Here is a 17,211-nt window from a genome sequence, read left to right as displayed (position 1 = left end):
ATCATGAAATTATTTCTGATCCACAGGGCAGATTTTTGTTGATAACTGGTTCACTTTTTAATCGAAAAGTGGTTCTAGTTAATATTTATGCTCCAAACTTTGACTGCCCTGAATTTTTTAAACGTTTATTTACTTCCCTTCCTAATCTAAATGAATATATGTTGATAATGGGTGGAGATTTCAATTGTTGTCTGAATTCTTTGATGGATAGATCTAAACCTATCCGAATTCTTCTGAATAGATCAGCCTTACTTATTAATTCTTTTATGGTTGATTCGGGAATTACTGAAATATGGCGGTTTTTGAACCCTAAAGATAAAGAATTTTCATTTTTTTCACATGTATATCACAGTTATTCTAGAATTGATTATTTCCTTATTGATCATCGTTTATTAAAGGATGTTACTGATTGGTAATATGATTCTATTACTATTTCGGATCATGCACCTTTGAAGTTATCTATCAAGATTTCGGACTTTTCCAATAATATTAGATCTTGGAGACTTAACACTACTTTGCTTCAAGACCCAGAATTTATTACCTACATAAAACAGCAAATTGACTTGTTTTTCTCAACAAACTACACTGAAGAAATTGACAGAGGAATACTTTGGGACTCTTTTAAGGCTTTTATCCGTGGACAAATTATCTCATATTCCATTGGTAAAAGAAAACAAAGATATTTAGATATTGCTTTATTAGTGGATAAAATTAAGGAAATTGATAAGGTTTATTCAGTGACTCCTACCAAAGAACTTTATAAGAAGAGAGTTGAGCTTCAAATGGAGCATAGCTTATTATTATCTTCTTCAATTGAGAATCAATTAATTAGGACCAGGGCTCAATTTTATATCCATAGTGATCGAACTGGTAAACTGTTAGCTAATCAATTAAAAGCTATTTCGACTAAGCGACAAATTATTAAAATTCGTAAACAAGACGGTAATCTAACTACTGATCATAAAGAAATCAATAACACTTTTCAAGATTTTTATATATCTTTATATCAATCAGAATTTGATGGCGATCTGTCCATGATGGATAATTTTTTTAACAATTTGAATATTCCCAAACTGACAGATGAAGATCGTAGCTTGTTCGATGCTCCTATCTCTATGGCCGAAATAGGAGAGGCTATCTCATCAATGAATTCCGGGAAAGCTCCTGGTCCTGATGGTTATATTATAGAATTTTTAAAAACTTTTTCTTCTTTGCTTTCCCCTTGGTTATGTGAAATCTTTAATAATGCATTTGCTAAGAAGAGATTACCTCAATCTTTTTATGAAGCTACTATCTCTCTAATTCTCAAAAAAGATAAGGATCCTACTTTATGTGAATCTTATGGCCCTATATCACTATTAAATGTAGACTCTAAGATTCTTACAAAAATTTTAGCCATTAGGTTAGAAAAGGTACTATCACAGATTATTTCAGAAGATCAAACTGGTTTTATTAGGAATCGGTATTCCTTTTTTAATGTTAGAAAATTGATTAATATAATTTATACTTCATCACCCATAATCCCAGAATGTATTATTTCATTAGATGCTGAAAAAGCTTTTAATAGAGTTGAATGGACATACTTATTTAATGCTTTCAGATATTTTAATTTTAGTCCTAATTTTATATCATGGATCAAACTAATATATTATAAACCTGTTGCTTCTGTTCTTACAAATAATTACAGATCCTCTTTTTTTCAATTATCTCGTGGTACGAGACAAGGTTGTCCCTTAAGTCCTTTATTATTTAATATCGCATTAGAACCTTTAGCCATTGCTATTCGTGAATCTCCTAATATTTTTGGTATTACCCGTAATGAGAAGTTATACAAGTTATCACTTTATGCTGATGACTTGTTGTTATATATTTCTGATCCTGACAGGTCTATTCCTGCTATTTTATCCTTGTTGGCTCAATTTGGTAGTTTTTCTGGTTATAAACTAAACTTGGATAAGAGTGATTTATTCCCTTTAAACGCGCAAACTTTATTGAATGATAGGATACCAGTTGTTACTGATAACTTTATCTATTTAGGTATAAAAATTACCAAGAAATATAAAGATTTATTTAGACTGAATTTTTTACCTATGCTCCATCAAATTCAACAACTTACTACAAGATGGTCTCCCCTATCCTTATCATTAGTTGGTCGGATTAATGCTATTAAAATGATGATTTTACCGAAATTTTTATATTTATTTCAAGCTTTACCAATTTTTATTCCTAAATCTTTTTTTGATAACATTGATTCAAAAATTTCCTCATTTGTGTGGCAAAATAAAAACCCCAGGTTAAGTAAAAGGCAATTACAAAAATCTAAAAAAGATGGTGGTTTAGCTTTACCTAACTTTAGATTTTACTATTGGGCGAATAATATTCGTAACCTAATATATTGGAAATTAGATTTGGATTCACCATTGTGACCACAGTGGGTAAATTTAGAATGCAATGAGGCACAGGGATATTCTCTATTCTCCGTTCTTGGTTCTTCTCTTCCTGCTTATTTAGTTAAATTCAATAAACAGATATCTAATCCTGTTGTCAAACATACATTACGAATTTGGTTTCAATTTCATAAGTTTTTTACTCTGAAAAACTTTGCTCTTGATAGCCCTATTTTACTTAATTTTTTTTTCAAACCTTCTTTGACAGATCAAGCTTTTAGCATATGGAAAAGGAAAGGTATAAAATGTTTTCATGATCTTTTTTTTGAAGGTAGTTTGATGTCTTTCGACCAACTTTCCAACAAATTTAAGTTACCTAAATCTAATTTTTTTTGATATTTACAAATCAGAAATTTTTTACATAAAGTTCTACCATCTTTCCCCAATTCAACTTCAATGGATTTTCCAGATTTGATTTTTACCTTAAATCCTTGTCAGAAGGGATTAGTGGCTTTTATTTATAATATGATTATGAAGATACAACCAGAAATATCAGGTAGAATTAAACAAGAATGGGAAAAAGAACTTCAATATAATATATCAACAGAAAAATGGGAAAAAATTTTACAAATGGTTAATTCTTCTTCTATATGTGCTAAACATGCTTTAATACAATTTAAAATTGTACATAGAGCTCATATGTCTAAAGATAAGCTTGCTCGATTCTATTCTCATATTAACCCTCAATGTCATTCAGATGTGGCTTCATTGTCCCACATGTTTTGGTCATGTCCCACTTTACATAACTATTGGAAGGACATATTTGCTACCATTTCCTCGATTTGGAATATCGATTTACAACCTCATTTTATTACTGCAATTTTTGGTATACCAAATAAGGATGGTAATCAGTTTTCCCCTTCAATTAGACGAATGATTGCTTTTGTAACATTAATGGCCAGAAGGTCTATATTACAAAATTGGAAAGAAGTAAATCCTCCTACCACGTTTCAGTGGTTCTCTCAAACTATTTCTTATCTGAGCTTGGAAAAAATTAGAAGCACTAAATTTGAAGAAACTTGGGGACCGTTCATTCGACATTTTCATATGAATTAATTTGGCCTCTTTCAGACCTTCTCTCTGCTTATTCTTGTTCAGGTATGGAGTTCCGGAGTTTTTTGACACTATCATATACTTATAAACTGTTATTATTGCCCATGTTAGTTTTAGTTTAGTTCTTTTTTTTTCTCAATATATATTTTCGTTTTCATATTTTCAATTTTTTTTTCTTTTGACGATTTTTTTTGTTTTTTTTTCATATATAGTTACATAGACTTGATTGATTAATGTAACCTTTTCTGTTGATGTTTAATAGGATATTATCTTATTACCAATGTAATTTCAAGTCTATTGCACTTATAACCTATTCATTATTATGTTATGTTTTTTTTATATATGAAACTCAATAAAAAGATTGAAAAAGAAAGAAAGAAAGACATTGCATTTGCTGTGTGATATATTAACTTGTTCCAAAGATGAAAGTGCAAAATAAAAACAACAAATGAACTACAAAATGGAAGGTTTGCTTGTGCTGCACGGAGATGGCGAGGGGGTAGTTAAACTGGAGTTGCAGGGGAATGGGAACCAGAGCACCAGAACAGATAGAGGAATTGTTGTGGGTAAAAATATTGTTAAGCCTTTGTACAAAGTTGGGTATTGAAAGGTCAAACATGATGGGACCAATGTTCTGAGCTGCATATATTTCATGCAAGGAGTATTGTAGGAAAGGCAGGTGAGCTTAGGGCATACATCGGCATGTGGAAATATGACATTGTAGGCATTAGTGAGACTTGCAGCTCAATCTTCCAGGGTTTTGTTGTTTTAGACGTGTTAGAATGGGAGGGATTAAAGGGGGAAGAGTGGTCTTACTAGTCGGAAAATGTCATGGTGGTACTTAGTCTGGACCCACTGGAGTGCTCGTCTAGTGAGGCTTTGTGGGTAGACTAAGGAATAAAAAAAGTGTGGCCACACTAGTGAGATGATAGTATAGACCAGCCATTAGTCCACAAGATTTAGAGGAGCAAATTTGTGAAGAGATCGCAGACCGTTGCAAGAAACATAAGGTTTTGATAGTTGGTGATTTTTAACTTTCCACATATTTACTGGGACACTCATACTGTAAAAAGACTGAATGTGAAACAGTGTGTCAGATGTGTTCAGGAAAGTTTACTTAATCAGTACATTAACTACCAACTAGAGAGAGTGTACAATAGTTGATCTGCTATTAGGGAATGAGACAGGGTAGGTGACAGAGTTTGTGTAGAGGAACACTTTGCATCTAGTGATCATAATGCCATTGGTTTCAAGGTAGTTGTGGAAAAGGATGGATCTGTTCCTCAGGTTGAGATTCTATATTGGAAGGAGGCCAATTTTGATGGTATCAGAAAGGATTTGGCAAGTGTGGATTGGATCAAGTGGTTTTCTGGCAAAGGTGTAGTTGGTAAATGGGAGTCCTTAGAAGTGAAATTTTGTGAGTACAGTTTGTATGTTCCTGTCAGAATAAAAGGCAAGGATAACAGGTTCAGGGTACCTTGACTTTTGAGAGATGCTGAATTGTGGTCCTGGTAAAGAAAAAAGGAGGTGCATAGTAGGTAGACTGGAACAAATTAGGTACTTGAGTATAAGAAATACAAGAGAATACTTAAGAAAATCAGGAAGGCTGAAAGAAAGCATGAAGTTACTCTAGCAGACATTGTGAAGAAAAATCCTAAGGGCTTCTACAGATATATTAAGAGCAAAAGGATAGTGAGCAACAAAATTGGTCTTTTGGAAGATCAGAGTGTAATTATGTGTGAAGCCAAGAGAAATGGGGAAGATCTTAAATTGATTTTCTGCATCTATATTTACTCGGGAGACGGACACAGAGTCTACAAATGTGAGACAATGCAGCAGGAGGTCATGGACCTTATACAGGTTATAGAAGAGGAGATGTTTGGTATCTTGAGGGAAACTATGGTGAATAAATCCCCAGGGCCTGACATGGTGTTTCCTTGGACCCTGTAGGAGGCTAGTGCAGAAATTAGAGGGGCCCTAGCAGAGATATTTAAAACATTCTTGGCCACAGTGAGGGATTGGAAGAATAGCTAATGTTTATTTAAGAAAGGCTCTAGGAACAAGCCAGGAAATTATGGGCTGTCGAGCCTGACACCAGTTGTGGGAAAGTTATTGGAAGGTATTCTAAGGGACTGCATATGTAAGTATTTGGATAGAAAGGAACAGATTAGGTATAGTCAGCATGGTTTTGTGTGTGGTAAATCATGCCTCACCAATCTTAATAGAGTTTTTTGAGGAAGTTACCAGGAAAATTGATGAAGGCAAGGCAGTGGATGTTGTCTACGTGGGCTTTAACCAGACCTTTGAAAAGTTTCCACATGGGAGATTGGTCAAGAAGGTTAAGTCTCTTGGCATTCAGGATAGCATTCAGGATTTCATGGTAGTAAATTGGATTAGACATTGGCTTTGTGGAAGAAGCCAGAGTGGTCGTAGATGGTTCCCATTCTGATGAGGTCTGTTAGTAATGGTGTATTGCAGGGATTGGCGCTAGGTCCTTTATTATTTGTCATCTGTATCAACAATCTGGATGATGATGTGATAAACTGGATCTGCTAATTTGTGAATGAACACCAAGATTGGGAGTATAGTGAACAATGAGAAAGACTACTAAAGCTGACAGCGGAATCTGGGTCAGTTGGAAAATGGACTGAAAAATCTCAACTGGAATTTATTGTAGACAAATGTGAGGTGTTGTACTTTGGGAGGACCACCCAAGGTAGTTCTTATACATTGAATGGTAGGGCAGGGAGGAGTGTAGAAGAAAAAAGGGATCTGGGAATACAGATCCATAATTCATTCGAAGCGGTGTCACAGGTACATAGGATCATAAAGTAAGTTTTTGGCACATTAGACTTCACTAATCATTGTATTGAGTACAGGAGCTGGGATGCTGTGTTGAAAATGTATAAGATGTTGGTGAGGCCTAATTTGGAGTATTATGTCCAGTTTTGGTCACCTACCTACGGGAAAGATGCACCGTTAATAAGATTGAAAAATTTACAATGAGGACTTGAGTTGTAGGGATACGTTGAATATGGTTAGGACTTTATTCCCAAGCATGTAGAAGATTAAGGGGAGACAATAGAGTATATAAATTTATGAGGGGTATAGATAGGGTAAATGCAAGCGGGCTCTATCTACTGAGAATGGGTGAGACTACAACTAGAGGTTGTGTGTTAAAGGAGAAAGTTGGATTGTTTGTGGAGAACCTGTGGGGGAGCTGCTTTACTCAAAGAGTAAAGATTATAGAAGATAGCCCTGGAAATAAAGGGCTTATAGAAGAGCTGCCATATATGTGGTGGATGTGACATTGATTTGAACATTAAAGAGAAAGTTGAGTAGGCACATGAATGAGAGGGGTATGGTCCAGCTGCAGATTGATGAGACGAGACAGATTAGATGGGCTGAAGAGCCTGTTTCTGTTCTGTACTGTTCTAAGACTATGAATCTAAATGAATGTGCTTGGCTTATTTAGCCTTTGAAAGGAAAAGGTCAGATTAAGATTCAGAAGCATTTCGTATTTTATGTGACTTATAAGAAGTAACATTTCTTCCTTTAAATATTTTAGCACATAGGACCAGCAATCCCAGAAGTTAGTTCAATCTGGTTTAAACTCTACATCTACCATATTACTGGACAAGGACCTCCATCATTATTACTTACAAAAGGAGCAAGGCTAAGAAAACTTCCTGAAGTTTTTCAGGTATTTTTTGAGAAAATGTACTTTCATAACTTTAATGAACAAACTTAATATTTTCATTTGTGTACAATTTGAGCATCACTTAGAATTGATTAAAAATGTAAGGTTCTTACTTCCTTTTATTTCCAGGGCTATGACCGGCTGCTTATAACCTCCTGGGGGCATGATCCTGGGGTTGTTCTTACTTCAAATGTGCTCAGCATGCTGAATGACGCTCTAACACATTCTGCTGTGTTAGTACAGGTAGCCCCGGGTTCTTTGGAGCATACTGCATGCTGTTAGAAAACATAATCTAGCCAGGAGAGTTATTTTTTCCCCTGCGTGTTCAATCACAAAGCCACAATTAACATAATATTGCAATAAATTCATACTTTTAATAAATTTTTAGAATGGTTACTGGCAGCGCTTCAGATAAATGTGCCTGTGTTAGAAAATATTGAAAAATCTGTAAAACTTAGCATAATTAATTATCTGAACTTTGGGGCCTGGAGAAAGTTTGTGGTGATTTGGGCAATATTGCTACTTGGGAGTTCAGCTTTAGAAGTAAGAAATATAAAACTATATAAACATATCCCAAAATGTTTTTGAAGCCATTGTTGTAAATCAGTGGGGCAGAAATGTCTTTGGTTGCTGGTGTTAAACTCCTTGGACGACAGTGAAACTGATAGTGAATACAATAGTGGCTAGAAGACATTTTGTATATTTGACATCAGTAACTAAAGATCTACCTCACTCCCCTTCCTCCCATAACGTCACTCAGATGTTCAACAATAAGGTAGTAATGCTGCATAAATAATAGTGTAATTTTAATAAATTGATCCAATGCATTGTTGCTTCAAGGGCTTTGGTATCCATGGTGAGGGAGAAACCACATATGTTCCATTTCCCTTTGATGAAGTGGAGATGAATGGAGGTGAGCTTTTACATCTATTTTTCATTAGCTTTCCTGATTAAAGTGGCATTATGGGAAAATGCAAACAAATCTCCAATCAAATCTGTGGTAATTGTTTTAACATAGAACGTAGAAGAATACAACCGAGGAACAGGCCATTTGGCCCATAATGTGTGTCGAACCAGCTAAAAAACTAACCAAAATCACTCAAACACTAATTCAGTCCTATCTACACTATGTCCATTATCTCTCCATCTTGCTTGTATTCATGTGCCTATCCAAACGTCTCTTAAAAGCCTCTAATGTATTTGCCTCTACCACCATAACAAGCAGCGCATTCCAGGCATCTTCGACTTTGAGTAAAAAAAACTCATCCCTCATGTCCCTCTTGAACCTACCCCTCTCTCACCTTCAGTGCTTGCCCTCTGGCACTGGACATTTCAACCCTGGGAAACAGATACTCTCTGTCCACTATCTATGCCTTTCATCTATGCCTTTCATCTATGCCTTTCCTGTAAGATCTCCCCTCAGTCTCTGGCACTCCAGAGAAAACAACTCAAGTTTATCCAGCCTCTCGTAATAGCACATGCCTTTTAAATCAGGCAGCATCCTGGTAAACCTCTTCTGCACTCTGCCCAAAGCTTCAATATCTTTCCTATAGAGGGGCAGCCAGAGCTGTTTGCAATACTCCAGATGTGGTCTAACCAGAGTTTTATAAAGTTGCAACGTAACCTCCTGGCTTTCGAACTCAACGCCTTGACTCATAAAAACAAGCATTCCATCAGCTGCCTTAACCAACTTATTGATCTGTATAGTCACTTTCAAAGAACTACGAGCTCAGATCCCAAGATCTGTCTGCACAGCAACACTTAAGGACCTTGTCCTTAACAATGTACAGTCTCCTTGCATTTACCCTACCAAGGTGCAACACCTCACATTTATCTGGGTTAAACTCCATCTGCTATTTCTCAGTCCATATCTGCAACTGATCTATATCATGTTGTATTCTTTGACTGTCTTCTACACTACCCACAACTCCACCAATCTTTGGTATCATCCACAAATGTACTTAACACACCCATCTGCATTCTCATCCAGGTCATTTATATACGTTGTAAACTGCAGAGGTCCCAGCACAGATCTCAGCAGTATACCACTCATCACAGACCTCTTTGACTACTATCCTCTGTCTTTGATGCACGAGCCAGTTCTGAATTCAAACAGCTAATTCACTGTGGATCCCACGCATCTTAAACATCTGGATTAGCCTCCTGTGAGGGACTTTATCAAGCACCTTACTAAAATCCATGTAGACAACATTCAGTACCCTACCCTTATCAATTTCTCTTGTCACTTGTCAAAAAACTTAATCAAGTTGGTAAGGTATGAACTACTATGCTTTACCTAATTAGGCCATGGGTTTTCAAATACTTATATATCCTATCCCTAAGAATTTTCTCCAGCAGTTTCCCTACAACTGATGGGAGACTTGTAGGTCTACTGTTCCCAAGCTTTTCCTTTCTTAAATGGAGGTACAACATCAGTCACTCGCCATTCCTCTGGAACCTTGCCTGTGGCTAGAGAGGACACAAAGATACTGGTCAAGGGCCCAGCAATCTTGTCTCTTGCCTCCTTCAATAACCTGGGGCAAATCTCATTAGTCCTTGGGGGTTTATCCACCTTAATACTCATTGGGAGGCCCAGTATTTCCTCCTCCTCGAATTCTGAGCACCCTGATATATTTATATACTCAACACTAATTGCCTGGTCCTCCATATCCTTTTCCTTGATAAATACAAGCAAAGTACCGTTAAGTACCTTACTCACATTCTCAGTATCCAAGCAAATGTTCCTCCCTTTATCCGTGAGTGGTCCTACCCTCTCCCTAGTTATCCTCTTACTCATGATGTGTCTGTATAGAATGCTTTAGGTGGAATTCACCGTAATCCTACTTACCAAAGACTTTTCATGGCCTCTCCTGACTCTCCTAATTCCCTTCTTTAGTTCTTTGCTGCCTTTATATTTTTCCTTTTTCTTCTTGACTAAAATCATCATCTCTCTGGACATCCAGGGTTTTCATGTCTTCCCATCCCTGTCCTAACAGGAACATATTTATCTTGTACTCTGTGAAATGTCCTCCACATGTCTGATGTGGGCTAGCCAGAGAAAAGGTGTTCCCAATTAATGCTTTGTAGTCCCCACCTAATACCTTCATAATTTGCCCTACTCCAATTTAAAACTCTCCCACAAGGACCATATCTATCCTTATCTCTAGCTCTCCTGAAAGTTAAGGATTGTGGTCACTGTTACCTACCTGTTCACCCATTGAAAGGTCAGTCACTTGGCCAGGCTCATTGCCCAAGGGTCCAGTACAGCCCCTCCTGTAGTGGAATCATCCACATATTGATTTAAAAAAACCTTCCTGAGTACACTTAACAAATTCTGCCCCACCTAAACCCCTTACACTGAAAAGGTCCCAGTTTACATTGGGAGAGTTGAAATCCCCCCATGACTCTGATATTTTTACACATTTCCTTAATCTGGTCACATACCTGTTCCTCAGTGACCAGTTGGCTATTAGGGAGTCTGTAGTACAATCCCATCAGTGTGATTGCACCCTTCTTATTCCTGAGTTCCACCCAAATGGACTCAGCATCTGACCCCTCCATTATGTCTCCTCTGAGTACAGCTGTGGTATTGTCTCTGATTAGTAGTGCAACTCTCCCACCTCTTTTACTTCCACCTCTATCTTTTCTAAAACTTCGAAAACTTAGTACATTAATCACCCATTCCTGCCCCTCTCTCAGCCAAGTTTAAGTAATGGCTACAATATCGTAGTTCCACGTACTGATCCATGCTCTAAGTTCATTACTTTTACCCCTAATACTCCCAGCATTAAAATATACACACTTCAAGCTATCCAACCCATCATGCCTGTTATTTCGATTTTGCTTTTCAATACATTTGCTGAAATCTACCTTCTCATCCAAACCTTGCCTTACCTGGGGCTCCAGTTCCCAGCCCCCTGCACAATTCGTTTACACTCACCTGAGTAGCATCAGCAAACCTCGTGGCCAGGATATTGGTTCCCTTCCAGTTCAGTTTCAACCCATCCCTTTTGTACAGGTCACCCTTTCTCAGAAAAGGTTCCAGTGATCCAGGAATTTGTAACCCAGTCACTGTCACCCCATTCCTAGCTGCACTAGCCCGTCGTACAGGAATAATCTGGAGATTACGATCTTGGAGCCATTCTCTTCAACCTCCTTCCTAACTCTCTATACTCACTGCGTAGAATCTTTTCTTCTTGTCTGCCTATGTCATTGGTGCCAATGTGCACCACGACATCTGGCTGTACCCCCTCCCCCTTGAGAATATCTTGCAGCCGTTCCTGGCATCTGGGAGGCAGCACAACATCCTGGTGTCTCTTCTGCAGCCACCAAATCTCCTTTCTGTCTCCCTAACTATCCTGTATAACTACTGCAGTGCCTAGCTTTACCCTTCCCTGTGGCCTCAGAGCCAGCCACAGTGGCACCAGTCTGGCTGATGCTACTATGCTCTGATAGGTCATTCTCACCCCCCCCTCTGCACAGTATCCAAAGGGGTATATCTGTTGCTGAGGGGAACGGTCACAGGGAACCCTGCATTGACTTCTTAATCTCCTTACCTCTCCTGGTGGTCACCCATCCACTGTCCGAAGTCTGTACTCTGGGTGTGACCACCTCTTCAAAACTCTCATCTAAGACATCTTCAACCTCCTGACTGCTTTAAGATGTACTAAAATTCGTGCACCCTTCAATTTTCTTCATTTTCAGAACAGTAATGTATAATTCAGCTGTCCAGTGTCATCAGTCTTTTACATAATGAATCTTACTATCTTTTTCACTTTTTTAATATGTAAGATGCAAAGACTGGCAACGTAGCGGTTAGTGCAAATGCTATTGCAGCTTGGGGTGTCGGAGTTCAATTCCAGCATCATCTATAAGGAGTGTGTACATCCTCCTGTGGAATGTGTGGATTTCCTCTGTGTGCTCAGGTTTCCTCCCCTAATAAAGGGCTGAGACCCTTCATCAGAATGTCGACTGTTTACTCTTTTCCACAGATGCTGCCTGGCCTGCTGAGTTCCTCCAGCATTATAGTGTGTGTTGGTCAAAGGTTTTCCATAACCACTGCATATGTTACTTTGATTAACTTCTCTTTTAACTCTTTTCCTTTGGATTATTGCAGAATTTTCCCGGAGTAACATGTGCTCGCATCGAGCTTTGAAAGCACTGAGGGCAAAAGTGGATTTGGACCACTTTTGTGGGTTTGTAAACATGCTGAATCCTCGAGCTCGGCGCAGCAGTGGGAGACAACCCAGTGAAGACCTGGATGAGAAAGGTACACAAAGTTCAGCTCATCATAGCCAGAACTACTTTGGAAATGCAGTTGTCCAACAGTTTTAGAAATGGTGAATATCCTGAGGAACCACAAAAATAAATCACAAAATTGTCATAAAATGGCACAATAATGAGGGGCATTTGAATGGTGAGGGTGTAGATTTATGGGAAGGAAGAGGCTTCTGTCCAGCTCCATGTGAGTCTTCAAGTATTGTCTGACTTTACACACCCTGTTTCTTTTAGTCTTAAGTTATTGTTTAGCTTTTCTTGAAGGTTAATCTCCACAGGACCTCGAGAAATTCCGAAGTTCTTCATAACCAAGCATATTATCTTAAAATGTAGTCATAGTTGCGAGGAAAGAAATATTACAGCCAGTTTACAGATGTGATATCCAGATCAGATTTTAGCTGAGCAATTAATGTTAGGCCATTCATAGGAAACTTTGTTCTTTAATTAGAGTATTGTTCTACAAAACTCTGACTCTACTACATTGGGGATGTTAACTTTTTTTTTGCTGAAGTTTCTGGAACCTAGAGCTAGATCCTCTGACCTTGGATTGAGTTGCTCACCGGATGAACCTTGACTGATACCATTAAATGCCTTCAGGCTCAGCTCTGTGCTGCTATACTTTTCAGGTACTCAAAAGTACTCTGGGTAAAGCGTTTATGGGAATGAGAACTGATGTGAATGTTTTCAAGGATAAACAAGATAGCTATGGGAAGGATATATATTGAAGAACATATTGATTTAAAAAGTCATGGACTAGATTTAGAGAAAGCTCCTGTGGTACGGAAGATGTTGGCTCATGTCTATAGTAAATTCTGTGTTGGGTCATTGATTATATATTGGTTTAACATTGTAATTTGTGAGATTTATAAAATTTCCAAAAGCTTTAATGTCACATAAATTAGTTGAATTTCCTAATCATGAGATTATAATCTTACAGTTTCTTCAGTGCTTTCATTGAATGCAATTGATGTGATCTTTTGAAAGTCAGGGCTACAGCTAAACGATTCATTCGTGTGTTATGGTTATGAGCTGAGGGAACATATGAGCCAAAGATACAATTTTAGGTCCTCTCTGAGACAGAACAAAAGCCAGTCTGATCTTGTTAAGTGTACTACTACATTAATCTGTGCTTCCCTTTGATCACTTAAAATCTGCTCAGGTCTTGTTATTATGTTTAGTGCACTCCTGTAACTCAGGGACACCACTCCTTTCTCAGTCAGGCCAAGGATTCAAGACCTGTTCCAAAAAAACTGCACTGTCAGAGGCACTTCATTTGAATGATATGTTGAACTCAGATCTCATCAGTCTTTTAAAAAGGATATTAAGATCCTATGGATTATTTAAAGATCAGAATGTACCCTTGCTATCTAGGCATTACTTCTGTCCTTCTCCAAAATTCCCAACACAGTTGCTGTGTGTTGATTGATTGTTGAGTTTTGCTAAATTGCAGTAATAACTAGAAACACTTCATTGCTTGGAAAGCACTTACGAAAGTTTTGCAGTCTTAAAAGGCACAATTTAAATGTTTACCTACCTTGTTGAACTCTTAAAAATGATCTGTCCTGCTAGTACATTTTGGTGCCACAAAATATTTTCACCCAAGCTGTGCTTTCACCCTGTGGTCCTCCCATCACTGATGATGGAATGCAAATACAGGTGTTTTCTGGTTGTCTTGTTCATTTGTTCAAATTTGCTACAACTGCGAGGCCACTTCTGATCTATCTGAACATGAGATTCTGTAGGTGCTGCAAAATCCTGAGCAGCACACACAAAATGCTAGGGCAACGCAGCAGGTCAGACAGCATCTGTGGAGGGGAACAAAGACTCAACATTGCAGGCAGAGACTCTTCATCATGACTGGAAGGAGAGGGGACTGAAGCTAGAACAAAAAGGAATGGGGAGGGTCAGGGAAGAGTACAAGCTAGCTGGTGACGGTTTGATACCAGGTGAAGGGGAAGGTTTGTGGGTAGGGGAAGATTTAATGATGTAAGAGGCTGGGAAAGGTGTAAGGACAGTTGCAGCATTTAAAACCATAAGACGCAAGAGCAGATTTAGGCCATTCAGCCCATCAAGAATACTCTACTGTTCTATCATGGCTGATATATTTTCCCCTCAACCCCATTCTCCTTGTAGTCATTGAAACTTATTAATCAAGAACCTATCACCCTCTACTTTAAAAATGCCCATTAATTTGGCCCCCACAGCCATCCGTGGCAATGAATTCCACAAATTCACCACCCTCCGGCTAAAGAAGTTCCTTCTCATCTGTTCTAAAGAGACCTCCTTCTCTTCTGAGCCTGTGCCCTTTGACCCTAGACTCCCCTACTACCAGAAACATCCTCTCCACATAATCCATCCTATCTAGGATTTTCATTATTTAGGTTTCAATGCGATTCCACCTGATTCTTTTAAGCTCCATTGATTACAGACCCAGAGCCATCGAATGCTCCTCAAAGTTTATGCTTTCATTCTGGGATCATTCTTGACCACTTCTGGACCTCTTCAATGCCAGTATATCCTTCCTAAGATACGGGGCCAAAAACTACTCAATGTTCTGAATGTGGTGTGATACTTACAGGGTAAAGTGCCGTGAGGCAGGTCAGTGGGGAGGGATAAGTGTGTGAGGGAGTGGAGTGGAGAGTGGGGAGGTGGGGAAGGGAACGCTATGCTTAACAGTACATTTTGTTATAGATAGCAGAAATTGCATAGAATGATGTGCTGAATACAGAGGCTCATGGGGTAGTTGGAACTTCATTTCTGTTACATCGCAAAGAGCTTGTCACAAGTAACAGAAATATAAGAATATGTGTGGTTTCTATCTAAGCCAAGTAATCCTTCACCTCTTAAACATCCTGTCACAATTTGTAATTGCAATATTACAGCTAGTCATAGATTGAGGGGCTTATTAGCTCCCAGATTTGTGATTTGGAGGTCAGTCATGTAAAGTAACTCTGGTTGCTCTTAACTGCACAATGTCATGATGCCTCACCACTGCCACCATCACCTCAAGGCACATAAATGCTGTTCTTGCTAATAGTATTCATATCCCAAAAATAATTTAAAAACAAGTTTCAAAATTCTCGATGAAAGCAATCAACATCTTCATGCAGCATGACTCAGGAGGCATTCAGGCATGAGCCGACAAGTGGCAGTAACACTCGTGCCACGCAGGTATTGACCATCTACAAGAGTCAGACTACCTACCATTTATGTTCCAAGACATTATCATCCGCAAGCCCCACTTTATCAAAATCCTTATTTTTAAAATAAGATTTTCTAATATGTATGTGATTATTTTGCAGAAGAGTTTGAATCCTCGTCTGGTTCTGTACAAGGCAGCACAGAGTCATTTGAGTTGGTAACAGATGAGCCCGTGTCTGATTCTGCAGTCAAAAGAACTTTTGAAGGTAAAGACAAATCTTAAGAATGCTCATTTTCTGCCAACATTTGCAATCAAAAAATTTATAAGCACACAAACATGAGCAATTGGAAGTACAAGGGCATTACAAATACATTACAAATACCTTATTGTCACCAAACAATTGATACTAGAGCGTACAATCATCACAGTGATAATTGTTTCTGCTCTTCGTGCTCCCTGAAGTTCAAATCAAAGTAAATATGATAAAAATTTAAATTATAAATCATAATTAGAAAATAGAAAAGGGAAAGTACGGTAGTGCAAGTCAGGTCCAGATATTTGGAAGGTACGGCCCAGATCTGGGTCAGGATCATTATGTCCGGGATGCACAATTACTTTGCTTCCATATTTAACATATTGTCATGCCTTCATGGTCTTTGGTTAAAAATCCTGAAATCTCTCCATTGGTGTGGACTGTGGTGATTTAAGAAGGTGGCTGATAACCACTTAATCTAGCATTTGTCACTGAGCAATAAATAGTGCCCATCTGTGCCAGTGATCATCCCCACCCAAGCAAGAATAAAGTTTTAAAGAAACTTGATCTGGATACAAAGTTCAAAGAAAATGTATTGTTAGAATATATATATGTCATCATATACAGCCCTGAGATTTGTTTTCTTGTGGGCATACTCAGTAAATCCAATATCCATAATAGAATCAATGAAAGACTGCACCCTACTGGGTGAATGGCCAGTGTGCACAAGACAAAAAATATATAAATACAAAAGAGAAAACAAGAAATGATAACATTAAGTAAATTAGCAATAAATATCGAGAACATGAGATGAAAAGTCCTTGGAAATAAGTCCACAGGTTGTGGGAACAGTTTTGTGATGATGGAACAACTGAAGTTTAGTGAAGTTATCCCCTCTGGTTCAAGAGCCTGTTGATTGAGAGGTAATAATTGTTCATGAACTTGGTGCTGAGAGTCCCAAGGTTCTTGTACTACCTCCCTGATGGAATCAGCGAGAATAGTGTGTGACCTGGGTTGTGAGGGTCCCTGATGGTGGATGCTGCTTTCCCGTGACACTGTGGCTCTCTTCTAGTTGGGGAACACGTAGTTGCCTTAACGTGGAATTATTAAACCCGTCTATCAGCTTCAGTTTGCAATCCTCCTCCCAAATTATCCCTTTGATGAAGATTTTATTGAGTTATCCTAATGGCTCCCTGTCAGATTTTGTTCTTCCCCTCATGAAGATCTGTGTGTTGTTTCATTTTGTGAAAAGGCATGGAATGTCTACAAGTTGTTGAATGTGTCAAATGCAGAAAGGCCCATGGCCTAAAAGGCCAGCAGCAATGTTAAAGATGAATCT

The 17,211-nt window shown here is 38.2% G+C and overlaps 1 protein-coding gene across 3 annotated transcripts in view; it reads left to right on the top strand.

Annotated features, from left to right (window-relative positions):
- The window catches only part of fam91a1 (family with sequence similarity 91 member A1), a 98,706-nt gene that overhangs the window by 69,935 nt on the left and 11,560 nt on the right, over positions 1–17,211 (top strand). For all 3 annotated transcript variants that reach the window (XM_059972891.1, XM_059972886.1, XM_059972880.1), the window contains exons 17-21: positions 7,069–7,203; positions 7,330–7,443; positions 8,041–8,113; positions 12,317–12,469; positions 15,780–15,884. In XM_059972891.1, the coding sequence (XP_059828874.1) occupies positions 7,069–7,203; positions 7,330–7,443; positions 8,041–8,113; positions 12,317–12,469; positions 15,780–15,884 (580 nt within the window). The remainder of the gene's footprint in view (positions 1–7,068; positions 7,204–7,329; positions 7,444–8,040; positions 8,114–12,316; positions 12,470–15,779; positions 15,885–17,211) is intronic.

The sequence above is a fragment of the Hypanus sabinus genome, chromosome 1 (assembly GCF_030144855.1).
Source record: "Hypanus sabinus isolate sHypSab1 chromosome 1, sHypSab1.hap1, whole genome shotgun sequence".
Classification (NCBI taxonomy): Eukaryota; Metazoa; Chordata; class Chondrichthyes; order Myliobatiformes; family Dasyatidae; genus Hypanus; species Hypanus sabinus.
Note: the sequence above shows the minus strand (reverse complement) of the source record. Positions and strands in the feature narration are given on the sequence as shown.